We start from the raw sequence: 20,960 nt of genomic DNA on the forward strand, positions 1-20,960 counted from the left end.
TGGAACGTGTGTTAAACAACCCGGAGACTCCAGTTTGTGCTTTCTTGGAGGGTGAATGACATGGACATTGGAGATAAGCATTGAACATCTTACTGGAAGTTTAATACAAAGCATTAAGACCATGGGAAAAACGTTTTTATGGCAGAAGAAAAAACTTTCGAAAAGCCCATTCATCATATCATAAAGTAAGTAAAGAGTTTCGTTATAATGAAATAGAAATGACTGGTAATTTTTTTTTCTTCTAGGTGTTCTTTTAAAAGTATCCTGAATAGTTAATTATAAAATTCTATTTCACATATATTTTCATATTTTCATATTTTATATAGTTTTTATATAGGTTATACTTTTGATTTATCTACCTCATTTTGGTTTGATTCTTTTTAAAATGCAAAATTGCATTCCTAATTGCATTCCTTTTATGTTTGAATACCAGACAGATGCAAAAAGCATTTCACTGCATGTCTTACTCCGTATGTATGTGTACGTGACAAATAAAATTTGATTTGATTTGAATAGAAAATGTCTTTAATGTAAATCAAGCTTGACATTTTCTTTCTTTCTTTCTGCCTTCACTTTGAATTTTCCCAAAAATCCACTTTTCTTTGTAACACTCTTTGTAACAACGTTTATATGTAGGATTCTAATGAAACACATTTTTGAAGCACTTTTGTAAAATTCTTGATGGGGGTTGTGCTCCAATGGTGATCAAACTCTAGAAACTCTAGAAACTCTAGAGACGCCCCTGCTGATTTGTCAAAGGGATTTTGGGCTGAGGAATATCACTGTGTCTTACTCTTACCACAGTGACTCAAACACAGTTAAACCCTGTACAAAATACCTGTATAGAATTTTCTTAATTTGGATGTGTTAAACAACTGGAGACTCAGGAGTGCTGGATAATCACGGCTGTATTAGTGTATAAGGAGGTATTTTTGTATGTTTTTGGAATTATTTTAGAGGGGATTTTACTCTGGAAAGATGCATGTGCTTCTATGGAGGAAAATGGAGGAAATTGGAGATGTCTACAAACTACACTATAGATTTTTGTCTATGCAAAAGGATGGTTATTAAAAATCATGGGGATGTTGTTTAAATGTTTAAAGACGTTTTTGGATGCAGAAGAAAAACCTTTTTGAAAGCCAATTAACCATAGCATTATATCAAATAAGTAAGATATTCATCATAATTACAAATTTTGACCTATAGTAATTTTAACTAATGTAAACATTTTTCTATATAATCTATTAAAAGTAACCTGAACAGATTTGATTGTGTACCAGGCTGATATTTTCAATTTATTAAACAAAACAAAAAAAAATACACTCACAATGTTCCTGTCATTAATTTGATGTAGTTAAAGCTTAACATGACCTTCTTCTATAATAAAATAACAGTTTTTAGCTTTATTTATGCTGTTCATAAGACAACCTTGGGGCGCAGGGTATTTGTAAAGGCTCGAATCACAGTGACACTGATCCTCTCTTGTTCGGAAAGCCGATCAACCTTCACGTTGAACCAAGTAAGTAATTTTTCACCTTACTTTTCTTGTTGTTGAAATAAGTAAATTGCAACTTGTTAATGTTTTGTTCTTGAAAATTTGGCTTAGATGTGATTATTCTTAGAGGATATGTGTACAAATGAAAATGGCCAATGCAGTGTTTAATTGCTTATGTTGTTACTTGTAACTTGACAATGGTATAAAAATGAGTTCCAAGAATTAACTAATGCCACTTTAAAAAGTACTGGCAGCTTGAACCAGAACCGTAAGCTTAATTTCTTTTTAAAGGAGAAATGGCAATATTGCAAAGGTGCAAAAATGTTTGTATATTCATATATATGTCTCGTGTAGTATAGAGTATGTTCTATGTGAAAAATGGGGCACACATGCATAAAACGTAGGTTGTAAATACAGCTGTTTTACATGTAGAATGATTAACCTAAAAATGAAAATAACTTATCCAGTTAAAAACTTATCCAGTTATAATAATCTATACAATATAAAAATTTGCACGTTTCAAGATGTATTTGTCATTAGAGAACAAATTGCATGTTAAAAGTATATCTGGTGGAAATAAGCCATGTGAGAATCTGAGAGAATTCTAGTTAAGAAAAATCAGCTGACAGAATTTTTTGGCAAGGAATAGATATTAAAATAAACATAATATTTAACATTGCAAAATGAAATTTAACTGCAAAATTCCTGCAGAAAACCCCCCACTAAATTTCACAATTGTTATTGAGGTCATTCAATTTCTAAAAATGGATCTATATTTGACTGTATATGTACATTATTCATTTTCTGCATTTGCTTATTATAAAAGACAAAGTTAAAGTTCATCTTAAAGTTTTTCAAATTGTTTCATAATAATAATGCAAAACAGTTAAAAATGCAATATAATATGAATTGAAGCATAAAAAGTTTCACTTTTAATACCAGGTTATGCCAAATAAACTAAAAAAAAAGAGGTATAATAATGCTGATAATAATACAACGTAACTAATACTCAGTAATAACTTAATACTGGCCTTTGGAGAGTATTGGAATGTAAATATGTAAATAATCTACAAACTATATTACAGTACAAGTTGAATATATATTAATATCTATCTATCTATCTATCTATCTATCTATCTATCTATCTATCTATCTATCTATCTAGAAAAAGTTGTATAAAACCAGGATTGAAATATTCTATAATGCCATGTATACTGCACCAAGCACTAATTTCTTTATTTCCTTTACTTTACCCTTCAATTCATCCATAAAATGGTTTGACTCCATATTCAAGATTCAAGTTATTTATTTGCCATTCTCAGATGTACCTCTTCATTCCCCCAAAAATTTGAAAAATAATTCTACGGATATTTTTCTAAAAGTTACTTTTACATTTCTTAAACAATGAAATTTACACCAAAAAAAGACCTAGCATCAGATGTTTTTTTTGCTAAAACATTCAGTGTCTACTTATTGACCCTTCACTTTTAATCATTTGCAAAATAGAAGACAATTTCAGAAAATCACAGAAATCTCTATTACCGAAAAGTCTTACATCATCAAGTGGACTGATTTCATATTGAAGAGCAATAGAGTAAAAATAATGAAAATTAAATCTAGTTAGTCTAAATTATAGAGTCTCAGATGTTTGTTGTTTTGCATATAATATGATTTTTACAGACCAAATAGACTGAACAAACATGCACAAAACAAGCATTGTATTTTTGTATATAACTAAAGAGATAATATTAAAGATATTTACAATTGTTAAAAGAACTAAAGCAGCAGTATTTATTTATCCTTGCTGGAAAATTGAATGAAAATTTCTATTACATATCTATTATATATAAGGCCTTTGGATATAACATTTAATAATCAATGGCAATGTCAATGTTTACAAAAAATACTGTGGGTAGAATAGTGTAGAAAAATCACCTTAATAATCATAATTGTGCACAGAGGAAATTGCAGATAATGCTGTTTAAAAATGCCATCATGTAATTTATGAATAATTTATTAAAAGGGTTGTCAGTTGAGGATTAGAAGAGTGTTTGCTAAAATGTCAATGGGGCATGTTATAAATTTAAATGTATTCATTTTGGTAATCTGTGATGAAATACTGTGAGGTTTTGCCCTATATGGCTGAAGAACTTGTCGATATTTAAAATCCCAGAGGCAAAAAAAATTGTTCGGTCCTGTTTTGTTATGTCCATGTTCTTCTTTGAATGCCTTTGTCACATCTGACTCCATAATGGTGGTAAATATGAAGGTTATGAAAGTAGACATTCAAGAATTTTGTAGTGTTTAATAGGTATTTTTGTTTTTTCTACTTGTGGTAAAATTTTCACTGAAAAAAAACAAAAAAACAAATGTTTTCATGCAAATCTTCAAATTAAATGGTAATATCAAACCCATTTCTTTTCTCTGAGATGCCCTAAGTGCTTGTTCATAAACCTCTCAAATTCTGTGAGGTAAAAATCTCTCCCGCTCAAATCCAATAGTATCCAGAATAATTTCTTAAGTATAAAAGTTAATTCATTTTATACTGATCAAAAATTCCTAATAATGCCAGTGTACTGTTAAAAAGGGTTCAATCTGACTGATCCAGCTCTAATATGTGTAGAAACTGAGGTAGGAATGGAATTTGTATCAAGCTGAAGCTAATTCATCCTGCCCTAGAATCATAAATTTTATTATGTTGTTTTAACTGTTGAATCAGATATGTTTGTACATCATTCTATCTCTCAAATCTTTTACTTGCGGCTGTTTTAATTTTACGTGATAAGCCTTAATTAAGACTTGACTTGACAGCATATTTATATTTGTAATTTATTTCCATTTTATTTTTATTTTAGAGAACGTGCCTCAGTCTTTGCCAGAGCTATCGATATTATCTTCATATGGCAACAATGAAAAATGGGAAACATGTCTGGCTGCATCCTTCTCTCCAAAAGAAGGCACATTATCTCTGTCCTTAGAAAATAAGAAATCTGTTAATCACACTGTTGACAGAGCTGTGATGTCCAATGACGGGACGTATTACTTCGCAACATTTTCCAAAGATGCAATCGAAACATGTCAAATGAAAAACAAATCCATTGATAGAAATTCTGTAAAATGTAAGTATACATCATTTCTTGATTGTTTTTTTTTTCTTCTGCAAATGAGGCAATGAGTCTAAAATAAATCAATAAGATTATATAGATTTTCATGAGAATCTCCATGTTAATCTTTTCTCAGCACCAGACTGTGGTCCGACTGACTTGACTGAAAGTCCGACTAACGTGACTGACTTGACCAATTCAACTGAAATCTTGAAACTTGAAACAAAAACTTACTCTGGTGAGTACATTCTATTAATAAATATACTGTATATATGATGTCTGGAAGGTTAATGGTTTGAATGTTTTGTTCATATATAGAGATTTTTTCTTTTTTTAGGTGATCCTAAGGGAAACACCATGCAATTGTTTGTGATTGGTCTCAGACTTCTGTTGGCTAAAGCAGTCGGTGTAAATATACTGATGACATTTAAAGCATTTCTTGTCTAAAGAAAGATCCAGAAACTATCCTACAACCTCTTGCCCAAGCTAAAACTGGTGTACATCGAAATAAAAAACAAAACAAAACAAAAAAATTAATTTCCTGTAACTGTAAGTGTTCATAGCTGTTCCTTCATGTTTCCTAAGAGATATTTTCTATGTTTAAATTCTTCAGTTTTCTGTATATGTGATTAAAACCTAAGTATTTCATGTTAGTCACATTTTTCAAGTGGTTATTTTCCAATGCTATTTAGTTGAAAAATTTAATCTGCTTTATATATCTTATATATGGTTTTATTATGTTTTCTACACAAAATAGAGCGTGCTTATAGAGTTCAAGTATTAAAGGAAATAGTGCAACATTAAAATATTGCCTGCAGACAGATAACAGTTTTGCAAGTCGTTGCATTAACCACAGGTTTAACAGCACATAACCCTGCAAGGCACGATGTAAACCTCGCTTTCAGATAACAATCGACCACACATTTCGGGTTCCTAAGAAACACTGTGTTTCGTCATTAATCGCAATTCACGAGTGAGAACTCTGTATACAATAAAGAAACAAGCAACAGCAAGTTCATGTTTAATCCAATGCTCATACTCAGGCTTCATCTATTGCAGCAATATACTGATGCAATCTAAACATTTTCCATTAAATCAAATGCTCAAAACCATTAACTCAGTTACTCAGTTGTTTTATATTTGTGTATGTCTTAAGATTGTGGATCTAACTTTTAATATCTGCATTTAATTATATGGATCTTTTTTGTTTTTAATCAAATATGAATATAATGAATATAAGTAAAAATGCTGGTGTGTATGGGTTATGATGCATGTTTATTTCTGAAGGATGTGGATATATGAGTTATAATAATAAAATAAATTACTCTTTCCAAAAACCACAATGGTGGGTTTGTTTGTCTCCCTCTTCTGATGAGAGAAGGTTTGTTTATATACTTGTACATATACAGTCACATATGTTAAAAATCAAACAATTGCTAGGCAAATGTTCAAAATAATAATAATAAAAAACAACAAACATTTGAATTTTTTTTAAATAAAATATCACGTTTTGTCAATATAACTTTGGAATTTGTATTATTTTTCAAACAACTTTGATGTTCAGCCTAAAAACATGACTAAATTCTATCAATGTGTAGAATGTTACTGGCTGCTTAGCCAATTATTTTAGCTATAGAATTTGATGGCTTTAGCAAAGAAAACAACCAAACAGTTAAATAAGAACAGCTAATATTATCCAAATTTTTACCAATACGTAGAATGTGACTGGCTGCTTAGCCAAATATGTTAGGTACTGGAAATGATGCTAATCTAATCTGGCTTTAGTATGCTAATGTACCTGACCTTGGTTTAAAAATGAGATGGACTTCATGCTTAATGTGTTTTGTAATTAAATTAAGTTATTAGTGTGGGGTTGTGGTAGCTTAGTGGCTAAGGTGTTGGACTACGGATTGGAAGCTTGTGAGCTTAAACCTTGGTCCACCAAGCTGACACTGCTGGGTCCCTGAGCAAGGCCCTTAACCCTCAATTGCTCCATTGTATCAAATTAGATAAAATGTAAGTTGCTCTGGATAAGGGCATCTGCCAAATGCTGTAAATGTAAATAAGTGATTTTTCCAGCATATTTAAGCATTTTACTGAGGTAGAAGAAATCTTTTTTCTTTGCACATCCCAGCATTGGAGGTTGAGGACAGAGCACAGGGCTAACCATGATTCAGCAACCCTAGATCAGAGGGTATTGGGGGTCTTTCCCAGCTTCCCAACAGCAGCAGCTTGGCAGAATTGTGGCCCCAAAATTCCAATCAACAACCGTGAACCTTAATCACACAAGCTACCACTGCCCCAGGAATTTGCCAAGAAATGCTCATACACAAGTTACACTCTGCAGTCCAGTAGCTTATTCATACACAGATGCAGACAGTTCTGAGAAGGTGTCTGAAAAAGACAATGTTAATTCCAAAATGATGAACCAAACTATTTAAAAATAAAATACATGGGAGCTTATTTAATTAACTGGTTATATTAAAGGTTAATTAACTATTAGTTAAATAATTAACTCTTAATGTCTAAATAGAAATGTAAGAATTCACTTTTTTTGGATCAAAAATGCAATTAATTTTCAACACCACTCAGTATAAATTATTGCTAATAGTAATAATAGCTATTAGTACAAAGCATTACTAAAATATAATAATGAAATACAAGTACTCAAGTATTTTCCTTCCCTGATTTAAAATATGTGTGACATCCATGGTGTATTCTCATAGGCTAGGAGATCCACTGTGACCCTGATCGGAATAAAGTGGCTTATTAGCCACACACATTTATACCTATGGCAATTTGCACTTCTTGCCTACAGGGGGTCTATCCACCAATGGAATGGGACCATCATTAATCGGATAGTATTTTGGTGGTGGCATTCAAGTGGATTATTAGTGGGTGTTGCAATGATGCAAGTGCGGCTAGGCAGTAATATTTGTGCACATTAGTTAGTTTCTACAATAAAGTTTGTGGGTTGTTTTTTAAGCCAAGAGTGTTATCAAGCAAAAAGTGCCTACCTTTTATTACATAAACCTATATGGCTGAATGTGTGTCTGCCTGGGAAAAACTGTTCACGTTTTGACACTACCAAATTCAACATTTTTTTTACAATGGGTTGTCACTTTGATTATCAGTGTCATCTTCACCATTCTCTGTTTCAACCTGAGGTAAAAATCTTATACTTATATCATATCTAATACTTAATCATAACCCTTACCTTCATCACTCGTACTTTGGTACTGTATGGTAGGCAAATAATCAGTCTGTTTGCTTCTGTTGATTAAATTGGTAATAAATGCCTTTTAATTTGGTTAATTTAACACGTTTGGGAATTGTCTAAGAACAGCTGAGGCAAAAACAGACAAAATAAAAACATTTCTACTCTGTTTGGGTAAAACACATATCTTTTTTCCTAAATTAGAAACTTTTGACTACAGGGACATTCGACGTATGATGCATTTCTCCAGATTGCTAGACATATATATGGTTAAATTTGAATTTTTTGATGTCTCATGGCTTTTGGGTTAAATAAAAACAACAACAACAGCAATACAGATTAAATATATACTCTCAAAGACACCTAAATCGACCATTGTGCTACAATGCTGTCACAAGATTGTGTATTATATCTGAGGCAAAAAATGGCCATACAAGCTACTATAAAACAGTATAACAGTATACAATTCTATGTTAAAATAATGCATTTATAATATACACAGGTTGCTGGAGGATAACATATGTTCACGTGTAGAAAGTGGGACAGTGGAGCAGATCTTCGTCATAGCGGCTGCTGCACTTTAGTTTCTCTCATTTGAAGTTTTGTCAGAGCTGTGTATTTAACCGAGTGGTGTTAAGGTGGTGCATATTTCTCTAGAAAAGTGTATTTATTTTCTTATTTCAATTTTTTTTCTGTACCATTTAAGAGATTGATCATGCAGAAATCAACAGGCACCAAGTTACTACAAAAACTCAGGTTAGAATATCAAGACTTACATTAAGCTTTAGTGCATTTTTTTCCTTCATTCAGTGGGCTTTATTAAATTTTTTTCTGGTGATAATTGAAATACCAAGGTGTAGTAATTTAAGTGATTCCAAGCAATTTATTATTATTTTTTCATTTTTTTTTTTTTTTACTAAAGTCCTCAGTCTCATTTATCATTTTTTCAAAGTCAGTGCAAATTAACCTTTGGCTTTTTTTTTTTATTTCTTTTTTCTTCTTGATTTTTGTCTTTTCAAATTTAGTGACAGAGTTTTATGAATGGGTGTTTGACACTGTGGACATCTGGTTCTGGCTACAGGATCTATTTTGGAGCTGGAACAAAGCTGGTTGTTCAAACAAGTGAGTATAATTTATCACACAGAATGTAAACAATTTGAAAATATATAAATGATCTCAATTAGTATAGCTCTATATTTTATTAGCGTTTTATAACAATGTTTGATACTGTTGATTTCTGTTTCATAAAAATAGATGAAAATTGTGAAAATCAGTGAAAGTAATCATGTAATGCACAGTTCAAATTTTACAATCCAACTTGAATTACTTTAAAGTTGGTGTAAAGTTGATTATACTGGGCCAAATTCTGTACAAATTGCTATAAAATAAAGCTAAAGCTATTGTAAAGATACCAAATCAGCTATATTGAATTCTATGATAAAGGTAAAGTTTACTTTTGTTTTCTTGCTTTACAAAACGTGCACCTGAAAATATTTAACAAGAGTTTTAAAAAATGTTTTGACCAAAGGAACACTAAGGTCATTTTGGTGCTGGTACCAATATAAAATTAAAATCAGTTATGTTCAATATAAAAAAATGCATATTTGTAAGTTCAGTATTTTATGATTATTTGATTAATGTAACATGCAAATTGACAATTAAACAAAGTGATAAAGTCCTACATAACATTCTGTTCCATATAGACAGAAAATCTGACAAAATACATCAACAAAAGAAACAAAACGCTCATCATGATATGTTTTGTGAGCTAATAGATGTATTTTATGACAGATTATTAAAAAAAATGGCTTTTAATCTAGCAAACTATCACACATTGACAAACTCCAAGTTATGTGTATGGAAGTCCAGGATGTGTGACTGTTGGTGAAAACAAAATTATATTTGGCAAAGGAACTTGGCTATATGTTGAAGCAGGTAAGAAATTAAAAATTTTGTTTTGCATCAGTGCTGCTAAATTTTAACATTGCATTAATTTTAGATTTAGAAACACAACAAATAATGGTATATGCATTAAATATATTAATTTTGCAATAAAGTTCAGCTTTATTTTCTTTTAAAATTATAGTAGTTGTGTGCTTTATATGCTATATGCTATGTTTTCTATGCAATTTTTAAATTTTGTTTAAATGTTTATTTATTTTCTTATGCTTTCTGTGCACCCTTGTTCAATGTGACTAATGTGTTGAGTTAAAAGCTTAATATGTTAAGTCACAGCTTAATAAAAATGTTAAAATAAGTAAGTGTACCTGGTTAACGTACTGATCTGTAACATTGTGCGCTATCTGGCACTAATGGTAAACTCATCTTTGGTCATGGAACCAGGCTTTTCATTGAAAAAAGTGAGTTCACCGTTTATATCTTTATGCTTATATCTTTATTTTCACAAATCCTACCAGAAAAGATGTCATTACTTTGTAATCAACATAAAAATAAACAAGAAATATTTTATTTATCTATTACTATTACTATTTAAGTGCTGCTTTTGTTCATTTGTAGTTAGCCAGTATTGCTAATATTTCAGTATTTCAATATTTTCAGTATTTGCTAATATTTCAGTATTGAAATTGGTATTTACTGAACTATAACATTCAGTATTTGCAGTATTTCAAAATTGCCATATTACATAGGATATTATTTAAATGCTACATACAAATGCTAAGAAATTTATTAGCAATTAGTAGAGCTAGTCATGATTTATTTTTCATTAAATAAACTGTTAAATAAATGCTAAAATAGTTCACATCGAACATAAAATATTAACAATAAATCTATAAATAATCTAAGATAGAAATGCAAAAGGTTTGTGTTGTGGAAGTATGTATGGTGTGACTAATAGCAGGGACAAAATATTTTTTGGCAAAGGAACACAACTTTTCGTTGAATCAGGTGACATTATAAGTTTAATCTTTTTTTTTTGTGATGAATTTCTTTTCTTTTCTTGTTTTATACGATTAGCCAACCAGGAGTCAAAGTTATTGACGAGTAGAAGTCATTCATTATATGGAAAAGAATTAGATGATATAGTTAATGTATTTTGGGAGTATTTGATATGGACTTAAACTCAGTGTGATTGATGCTGGAGGAAATAAGATCATATTTGGCAAAGGTTCATCTCTTTTAGTGGAATCTAGTAAGTTTGAAAACTTTTGTTAACATAATTTGTATAGATTTGTGTGCAGAAGTGTAAAAATATATAAAGTTTTAGCTGTTAAACATTTACAGTTAAACTGTATTTGTACTGTTAAAAAATCTTAAGACTTAACAGAGAAAAATTCAAGCATAATTACATTTATCTCAAGCTATAAATGAAGTTCAGCTATTTAAATATTTATATGACTAAAGAGATACTTTTTTTTGCTATACTCTTTAGTTAATATTTGCCTGTCCTGAACATTAGATCACTAGGACTGGGTAATTTTTGTCATGGAGTTTAGCTTTGTGTGACTAGAGAAGGCAACAAGATCTTTTTTGGAAGTGGCATTAAACTTTTTGTGGAGTCACGTAAGTTTTGAACAAATCCAAATTCTGTAGTTAAATTTTAGTCTTATAAACTTTACAAACTCAGTGAGCTAAGGTTTTTATATGGAAGTTGAAAATTTGTGACTGTTGGTGAATACAAATGAATTTTTGGCAAAGAACTTGGCTTTATGTTGCAGCAGGTAAGAAAATAACATTTTTTTGGTCAACTAGCATGTTAAGGTTCCAATATTTAAAAATAGGACTTAAAATGATAAACAAAATGGAAATTTCATTGTTCAGCAACCTATGGTCATACTTCTTAAAGAAATAGCTTGCTTTGTAGCATCATTTCTTTTAGTATGATTTGTAGCTTTTTTGAACAATTTTTATTTTTATTTTAGTGACAAACGTACATTCATTGAAAGAATAATTGGTCATACCTAATGTTTTAAAACAAGTATGGAATGTGTAAGTGTTCCTAGTTAGTGTAGTGGTGTGTGATATTGTGTGACATTTAGCATTGATGATAATCTACTCTTTGGTCATGGAACCAGGCTTTTCATTGAAAAAAGTGAGTTCGACCTTTCTATTTATGTATTCAAATAAGACTTTAAGTTTGTAGTTGTGTTTAAAATGTAACCAACGTATATCAAACAATCAGAGAAGAAATTCTTTAGATAATATCTATTTGACTGACAATATTGTAATATACCATTAATTTAACAGTGAATTGAAACATAACTGACAAAATATGGAAACATATTAGGTAAAAAAATATGGCTTTCCGTAGTATGCTTAATTGCTCTTCTTTAATTATAAACCTTTAAAAGCTACCAGTCTTCTTATAGTTGAAATAAATAAAACAGTTGTTTTAAGTTTAAATGTAAAAATCTTGTGCTACCTGTATCTCTGGAGTTCACATAGAATGGCATATTACAATAATCCTCCAAATACTTCAGGTTTTCTACTAAAAAGTGAAGTGGAGGAATATATTTTCACTATTAAAGGCATTCAACTCTTCATTTAAACAGGTTACATATTATTTGAGGTTTATCTCGATGAATTCCTTTAGTTTAAAACGGTATTATAATAACAGCTTATCTTAGTACGTATTAAAGGTATAACAAAAATATTTCTATTATACTATTTGTCTACAAGTTAGATTTGCTGATTTTTTGCTCAAGAAAGGTAAATGATTACATGGAAAAGAATTGTACAGGGTCATAGAAGTATTTTGGGAGTATTTGATATGGAGTTTATTTCAGTGTGAATATTGGTGGGGTGAACAAGATCATATTTGGCAAAGGAACCTTGCTCATAGTGGAATCTAGTAAGTTTTTAAACTTATTTATTTATTTTTTATCATTGCAATATTGCTCAATTTAAATAATTTAACTGACTCCTACTGATTTCATTGGGACGGTAATATAATTGATCTGTGCGATGCGTATTGGTCAGGTTAAAAATTTACATACATACATATTTTAAAAATGTATTTAACTTTGAAACAGCATTGTATTTGGTAAAATATCAGTAGCATCATTAATAGAAAAATACTAAAATAATTACGTTTTTCCAATGATGAATAACTAATTTCTAATTTCAATGTGCAAACATGCTTTATTGCTGTATTGATATCCAATATTTTATCTTATTACTATTTAAAAGATATCTATCCTGAACATTAGGGCACTTGAATAGGGTAATTTTTGTAATGGCGCTTAGCATTGTGTGACTCGAGGAGACAACAAGATCATTTTTGCAAGTGGCATTAAACTTTCTGTGGAGTCACGTAAGTTTTGTTTATTTATCCGAGTCTATTGTAAGCTTTGAGATATCTAGTCTAACGGAATGCTTAATTAAAAACAGTTTAACCATGCACATTGGTGGTGCAGGAAAACTGGTTTAAACATTTAGTAACAGCAGTAGGTTCTAAGTGTTATTTCTTCAATTGTTGTTTTTCTTATGTTTGCGTTTAATTGAGTTGAACTGACTTGACTATGAGGTCAACATTTCACCATCAGAATGCCTTTTTATTGTCAAAGAAACATCAAAAAGCTACATACAGTTGGTGGTGTACTGAATGGTTCAATAATGTTTACATTTCCATTTATTTTTATACTGTATATACTAAAAGGAAAAGTTAGTTTATAGTAATATTTCATGTCAGGTTTGATGTTGTGTGCTCTAATCTTAAGTATTTGCTATGGTGAGTCACTTTGTGTGACTGCTGGCACTGACAAAATCATTTTTGGAAAAGCAACTAAACTATTTGTTGAAGTTGGTGAGTAAATTGGCTTGAATTTTGTATCTTCTATAGATGTGCTTGTTTATTTCTAAGTATTAAAACACTAATACAGTTGAAATCTTTTCTTGAATATTCAATTACGTAACAAAATGTTGATGTAAAATACTCTATAATAGTTCTCTCATGAGTTAAAACATAACATACTACATATATTACAAACAACTAAATTTAATTAAAATATATATTTTTTTCACATAGTGAATACTTTTACTATGTGAGATGCCTTTACTTTTATCATATAGATTATATAGTTTGTGGCAGTGTAGTTCACCCTAAACCGAAGGTATTTGCTATGGCATTTCACTTTGTGTGACATTTAATAACGAAAAGATAATTTTTGGAAAAGGGATTCGATTGCTTGTTGAAGCTGGTAAGTTAAAAATTTCAATTGAACTATCAATTTTGATCATCCATAGTATATATTTTTGGAATGTTTTATGTTTCAGTTTCTATTAAAAAGTCAAGATTGAACATTTTCGAATGCAAATTCCCAAAATGCAGATGTTTCTTGAGGTTTTAAAATGGATTAGAGTTGACTGTAAAGTTAATGGAATGACAAATTTCACTGTGTGGATACTAATAGAAATAAACTGATCTTTGGACATGGAGCGAAGCTTACAATATCATCAAGTAAGTGTTTAGTGAGAAAATTCAGACAACTTTTAAGCTATGTTATAGTCTCATTTGTTTATTGCTGTCAGTGTGCAAAGATTTAAATATTACATGTCCAGTCGACTTATTGTGATTTCAGTTCACTATGGTGTTAACATTTTGTCATGATTAATATGTTAGCAACAACTAAATGTTAATGAAACAAAATTTTGTCAGTGAGGACTGCATTGGGAAGGGTTTAATAAGGTTGAATACGTGGAAATCTGCCCATTTGTCATTATTATTTATTACATTCTAGTGAAAATGAGGGTAGCATAAACATGTTTTAAAGCAGTGCACACTAAAGTGGAGTATTTGCTATTGCATGCTACTTTGTGTGACTAGAACTGCTGAGAAAATAATTTTTGGAAAAGGGACTAAACTGCTTGTTGAAATTGGTAAGTACTGTAAATTGCCTTTAGATTTCTTTTAAAATCATAGAAGAACAATGTGCATATGCTTTAGTACAGAAGTCTAGATTATATTTATTTATCCTTCAGGAAAAATTGACAGTGATAAACGCAGTATTTAGAAAAATATTTTTAAAGGCAAATTCCCCAAACATTTAATTAGAGATTTGGATATTATGTCAAACCAAAAAGAAATAAGTTATACATTTTTATACGTTTTGCCCAGTGTAAAACCAATCAGGACAACATAATGATGTTTATTGATGTTAGACTGTATTGGAAAGTTAAGGAATTGACACAATTCACTGTGTGGATGCTAGTGGTAGAAATAAACTGATCTTTGGACATGGAACAAAGCTTTCAATAACTTCAAGTAAGTCAGCTTATCGTTCATTGTGGCCGTAGAATTTGGAAATTTGTAATTTTGTTAAACAGTCATATTAATATTGAGCTCGACATGTAATTGAAGAATATCAAAGACTTTAATAGGGAAATTTGCTAAAAGAAAACTTGAACATATTCTTTTAAGAAGTCTAGCATGACTAGTGAAAATGCTTCTATGTTAATCTTATCTAATAAAATGATTTTTAAATTACAAATTATCCTTAAAAATGTATATCAGTAACAACTTCAGTGAAAAGCCTTAGAAAATATGTATTTTTCAGAATGTCTTTGTTTTTGGTTTGAGCATTATTAGCAATTGTAATTTTATAGTAAGGTGCTAAGACTCAAGGAAAAAAATCACTTTTAACCTTGAAAAGTATCCACGGTCTAATTTGTACGTATTTCCCTTATTGGTTATTCCCAATTTCAAATGAAAAGAAATCCCAGATTTTGTTGTGTTGTCTAAGACTTGTAGGTATTTGATATAGACTGTAAGCTTGTGTGAATCAAGCTGGTAACAAACTGATCTTTGGGGCCGGAATACAACTCATTGTAGATCAAGGCAAGAACTTCTATTCATTTTTATGTATAGATGTATCTGTTTTTAGGATATGCAGGTTTATGAATACTAGATTCAATTCTGCGGGGCATAAATTGTTCATAAATTGAAAAATACTGGCTTATTTTTGTTGTGTGTTGGTTTTATACTAATTACAATTTGTAATTACAAAGAGACAAAATTCTAGAAAATGTAGGTACATTAAAATAAATGGCGATTTCATGCATTGGGCGCTACAATGAAAATGTTATGAGGTGTAGCAGTGTGTGAATAATAACATAAAGCTGACATTTGGCACAGGCATAAAACTGCTGGTACAATCAAGTAAGTTATTTATCCTGTTGTCTTAAATGAATTTCACCAGGTGAATTGTATACATTCATAATTAGTCAAAGTGAAAAGGATATTATTATGTAGCATCTTTGGCTTAGGCACAAAATTGATAATTAATTCTAGTGAGTATAGAAATTTTACTTTATCAGGAAATGTATTGCCATGTATTATTATTAAGTTTCATAGACAGAAGTCTGAAAAATCTCTTTTATAACTCTCTCAGCATAATTCTACTAACTTTTTACTAGTAAAAATTTTATACGTTATATCCTTAGCGTATGCCGGAAAAAAAATAGAATACAAATACAAATGATTCAATATTACTATAATCACCAGTTGATCAATTTGTTAAATGATTCGAATTTATTAGTTGGTAATAATTCTAAATAATAATATACTCAATATAGTTGAGGTATTTATCAAGCCTTAAGAAACTGTGTGACTGCGATTGGGGGACAGTATAAATTAATATTTGGAGAAGGCATGAAACTTACAGTTCATTCAGGTGGGACATATTTCTTTATTTCATGTTAACAGTGTGAATGGTTTTGTAATTCCTGACCAATTGAATGCTTGTTACGGACAAGAAGTCTGTCTTTATTCTGCTTGTTCTTTTTTTTAATTAGTTACGTGATACATTTGGGTAGTGCTGTTTTCACAGAATAGTGTAAAGCCACTCTAATCCTTGTACATTTAAGCAATTTACTCATTGTGTAAAGTACAATTGAAATATAGAAAAAATATATAGTATATTACACTGACATTGAAGTTATTGATAAGGTACAAATCAGTGTGTGACTAATACTGGAAACAAAATCTTCTTTGGCTCTGGAATGAAACTGATTGTAGAAAAAAGTAAGTTAAATTTTTAACTGTATAAATACTCTAATATGATGCAAAATACTACTTTACTTTACTTTAAGACAGACTTTTATAATTACAAATTACTTTATTTAAGTAGTAAAAAATTATAATCAATAAAGAGTTTTAAATTTATCTATTAGTTGAGTTCATGCTTAACAACTACAGTACTGGATAGTTTCTGTAATGTTTTAGATATATGAGTGTTGGAAAATGTACTGATGTGTAGCAGTGTGTGAATACTAACTTGGGAAAAATGAACTTTGGCAAAGGCATTAAACTTCTGGTAGAGACAAGTAAGTGTTTGCTTTAATTGACAGATTTTCTACATACATTTGAATTGAATTCTTAAAAATACCAAACCATAAAAGTTAGTTCTGTAAGAAGTAGAATTGCAACAGTGCATAAAAATAGATATTAGGATTTGATTCTGTACACTGAGTTAATGATATGTAGCTTCGCGTTGTGTGAATGCTGGAAGTGAAAATCGAAAGTTAATCTTTGGATCAGGCACAAAATTAACAATTCATTTGCGTGAGTACAAAACAAACTTTGAGACATTATTTTAATTTAAATAATTAAATATAAATTTGAAAATATCAGCAAATAGTAACTACCTATAATATTAATATTGCTGTAGTATTAATATAATAATATGAAAGTAGTATCCATACAACAGTCATGCTTTAACGTTTCTATAATCTACAATTAAATTCAGTGCATTAGTTCTTAAGCTTTATTATCTAATCGTGAATAATGTATACAGTGATACTCAGATTCACTAAACATAGTTAAAGGCTGAAAATGCACATGTATTTGTCAAGATATAAAAGACTGTGTGACTACGAGTGCAGGAGGATATAAATTGCTATTTGGAGATATAATGTAAATTCAGGTGGGATATAATTATTTGTTCGTTTGATCCTATTTGTTAGCGTTGTGCTGTATTTTCTGCTGTAGACATCATGTACTGAGTAATATCAGACTTTTATATATTGAGACTTATTGATAAGGGACTTAACAATGTGTGACTTATGGAGGAAAACAAATCTACTTTGGTTCGGGAACAAAGGTGATTATAGAAAAAAGTAAGTGTATAAAAAACATTTAAAAAGTCATATATGTATAAACATACACTTTTTAAACATTCTTGTAAATTTAGAAAGCATGAATGCTTGTTAGGTACAGTACAGTAAATCTTCATTTTGCATCGTTATAAGCATAGCTATGTCATTTTTTAACAAGAATAAAGTTAACTGTATATCTAAATTTTATAGTAAAATGTAATTTGGTTTGTACATAATCGAGTAAGTCAGAAGTTATTGATAAGAGATAGAACAGTGTGTGACTAATTCTGGAAACAGATTCTACTTCGGCATTGGAACGAAAGTGGTTATAGAAAAAAGTAAGTGTTATTATAAAAAGCATTACAAACTCCCTAATCTTATTGATTTGTTTGAGGGTATGTTTGCTTGTGTTGCAAAATATTAGTTCACATCACAATGCTATATATTGTACTTTGGCCAGATTTGTTAAAAACTACAGGTATCAGATTTAGAAAAAGCTTCATGGAAGTAGTACTGTATATACAGTAATTATAAATATAAACAAATGGTTATAAGGTCTAGTAGTGTGTGTCTAATGACTTAACAAAACTGACCTTTGGTTATGGCATAAAACCGCAGGTACAGTCAAGTTAGTATTTGTTGTAATTTGGAAGCTTTGTAGTTCCTGTACAGGATTTTCTACGTAAATTCTCTATATGCATTAATCGTGTGTGAAAATTCAGAAATTTGTTCTTTTTCAAGAAGTAGAATTTTACTTTTAAAGCTATTTGTCTTTTATAAAGTTGATGAAGTTAATGTTATGTTGGAATTAGAAAGTTCTTTCTTTAACTTGAAATTTCATTGCAAGTTAAAATCTTGCTGTAGATAGTGTGAGCTTGTCTTCGTACCTTCCCGAATATTCATAAATACTTAGTAACTAATTACTACCTAGTAATAAAACGTTATCCTTGTCCTTATTCAATTAGTTAGGGAGTGAATCTTTTACAGAACTCTGTACATTCAATATTGTATACCTTTCTACTGCACACTAAAGGTTTACTAAAAAGTAAAATTTAAAGAAATATAGATTACAGAGTAATTGAGAGTTATTGATAAGGGACAAAACAGTGTGTGACTAATACCGGAGGTGGCAGAATCTACTTTGGCTCTGGAATGAAGCTGATTGTAGAAAAAAGTAAGTGTCTTTTTAAAAAGCATTAACAAGATCCTAATCCTAGAGCATTTTGTTGACGCATTTAAATATAGAAAATAAATTAAATTATTGGTTACATTTCTGCATGAACGTTTAACCGTGCAGTCTATGGTACGCACTGAAGACTCCTGAGAAAATGTAATAAGGTGTAGCAGTGTGTGGATAATAGCATAGGAAAAATTATCTTTGGCAAAGGCATAAAACTGCTGGTAGAGTCAAGTAAGTGTTTTCTTTAATTAATAGAAGAGATTTTCTATATCTTGTATAGCTTCCTATTTAAATTCCATTACATTACAGTATATAAATTCAAATTGTGTGATAATGTATATTAATATATATTTTAGAGTATATATATATATATATATATATATATATATATATATATATATATATATATATATATATATATATATATATGGAGTAAGTCACCTTTCATTGGGTACTAAGTTAATGTTGTGGAGCTTTCCTGTGTGTGACTACTGGAGGAAATCAAAAGCTAATCTTTGGATCAGGTGTAGAATTGCTAATTAATTCCAGTAAGTAAAACAAACCTTCATATTATTATTATTATTATTTTTTGTTCTTCTCATAGATAGTAGTAAGCATATGTAGTTCATAGTTTCTTGAGTATATATTTTTTGAAAAGAATGCCTTTGCAAATCCTTTTACCTAAGCTAATAATGCATCATAATGCCCAAAAGTAGCATTATAATATTTATTTATTATGTTTTTTTCAGTCTTGACTTTATCCATTTAAATATCTTCTTACAAGTTGACTTATGTGAACTTAACGTGAGGCATCAACAAACAAATCATTGAAACCATGTTTATAAGCTGCGCTGAACAAAATTATCAACAACAACAAAAATCCAAACACTCATTAGCTATGGGGCAAAATTTTGTATGTTGCTTCAATTACTCGACATGCTTGAAGGCAGAAAATGCACAAGAGAGGGACAATACAGATTAATATTTGGAGAAAAAAAAACACTCATAATAATAATCTGTTCAATTAAAAATATTCAGCTTGTGTTATTAGAATAGTTTATTATTTAGTTACTTATGCGTTTACAGAATGCTTTAAATCAGGGATAATATACATTTCAAGAGTTATTGATGAGGAATAGAACAGTGTGTGACTTCTACTGGAAGCTACAAAATCTTCTTTGGCTCTGGAACAAAACTGATTGTAGAAAAAAGTAAGTCTTATTTTAAAAAGAATTACAAATCTCCTGACATGGATGGTCCTGGAGACTATGTTAAAATTTTACAGCCGTTCGATGATTATATCAGTTGTTTGATTGTTGGAAAATGCAAACATTTTTTCTTTAAGAAGTTGAATTTGGAAAAGGCTCCAGAGAAAATGTTATGAGTTGTAGCATTGTGTGTCTAATACTTATGGAGAAAAACTGATCTTTGGCAAAGGCATAAAACTGCTGATACAGTCAAGTAAGTGTTTACTATAAATAATAGATTTTTAAAAGAAAAATCATGAATTTTGCAATATTTACTATATACATTTATAGTTCAAATGAACAAGTGAGCTTTTATTAATATTACATTTATTATTATTATTTTTTTTTTTATAAATTATTGTTTTCAATTTAGTTTATGAAATATCAGTGGAATTCTATAGATATGCTGGATATATTTGTTCATACAGACAGCCTGTAGTATAGTAAGTATTTGATATAGACTGTAAGGGTGTGTGAAGGATGGAAACAAGCTGATCTTTGGGGCTGGAACTCAACTTATTGTTGAAACAGGCAAGAGTTTTATTCCATTAACTACTGTACATGATATATAAGAGGTTTATAGAGGGTCGAAGTGTTTATAGAGTATCTGATGCATACTATAATACTGTAAATTCTAATGGATATAGGTTTCTTTTTGTTGCTG

General features: G+C 29.9%; 1 protein-coding gene across 1 annotated transcript; it reads left to right on the top strand.

Annotated features, from left to right (window-relative positions):
* Positions 1-218: 218 nt before the first annotated feature.
* LOC132848092 (uncharacterized) lies at positions 219-5,942 on the top strand. Its single transcript, XM_060873595.1, has 5 exons — positions 219-225; positions 1,424-1,519; positions 4,351-4,614; positions 4,736-4,837; positions 4,937-5,942. Exons 1-5 carry the CDS (start codon positions 219-221, stop codon positions 5,044-5,046), a joined length of 579 nt encoding a protein of 192 aa, XP_060729578.1. The 3' UTR covers positions 5,047-5,942.
* The last annotated feature ends 15,018 nt before the right edge of the window (positions 5,943-20,960 follow it).

Source organism: Tachysurus vachellii, chromosome 7 (assembly GCF_030014155.1).
Source record: "Tachysurus vachellii isolate PV-2020 chromosome 7, HZAU_Pvac_v1, whole genome shotgun sequence".
Lineage (NCBI taxonomy): Eukaryota > Metazoa > Chordata > Actinopteri > Siluriformes > Bagridae > Tachysurus > Tachysurus vachellii.

Bases quoted from the DNA above. Each gene is read 5' to 3' on its own strand.
- LOC132848092 (XM_060873595.1), top strand. The intron at 4,615-4,735 runs GTAAGTATACAT...ATCTTTTCTCAG, and splicing joins TGATAGAAATTCTGTAAAAT to CACCAGACTGTGGTCCGACT. The intron at 4,838-4,936 runs GTGAGTACATTC...TTCTTTTTTTAG, and splicing joins TGAAACAAAAACTTACTCTG to GTGATCCTAAGGGAAACACC.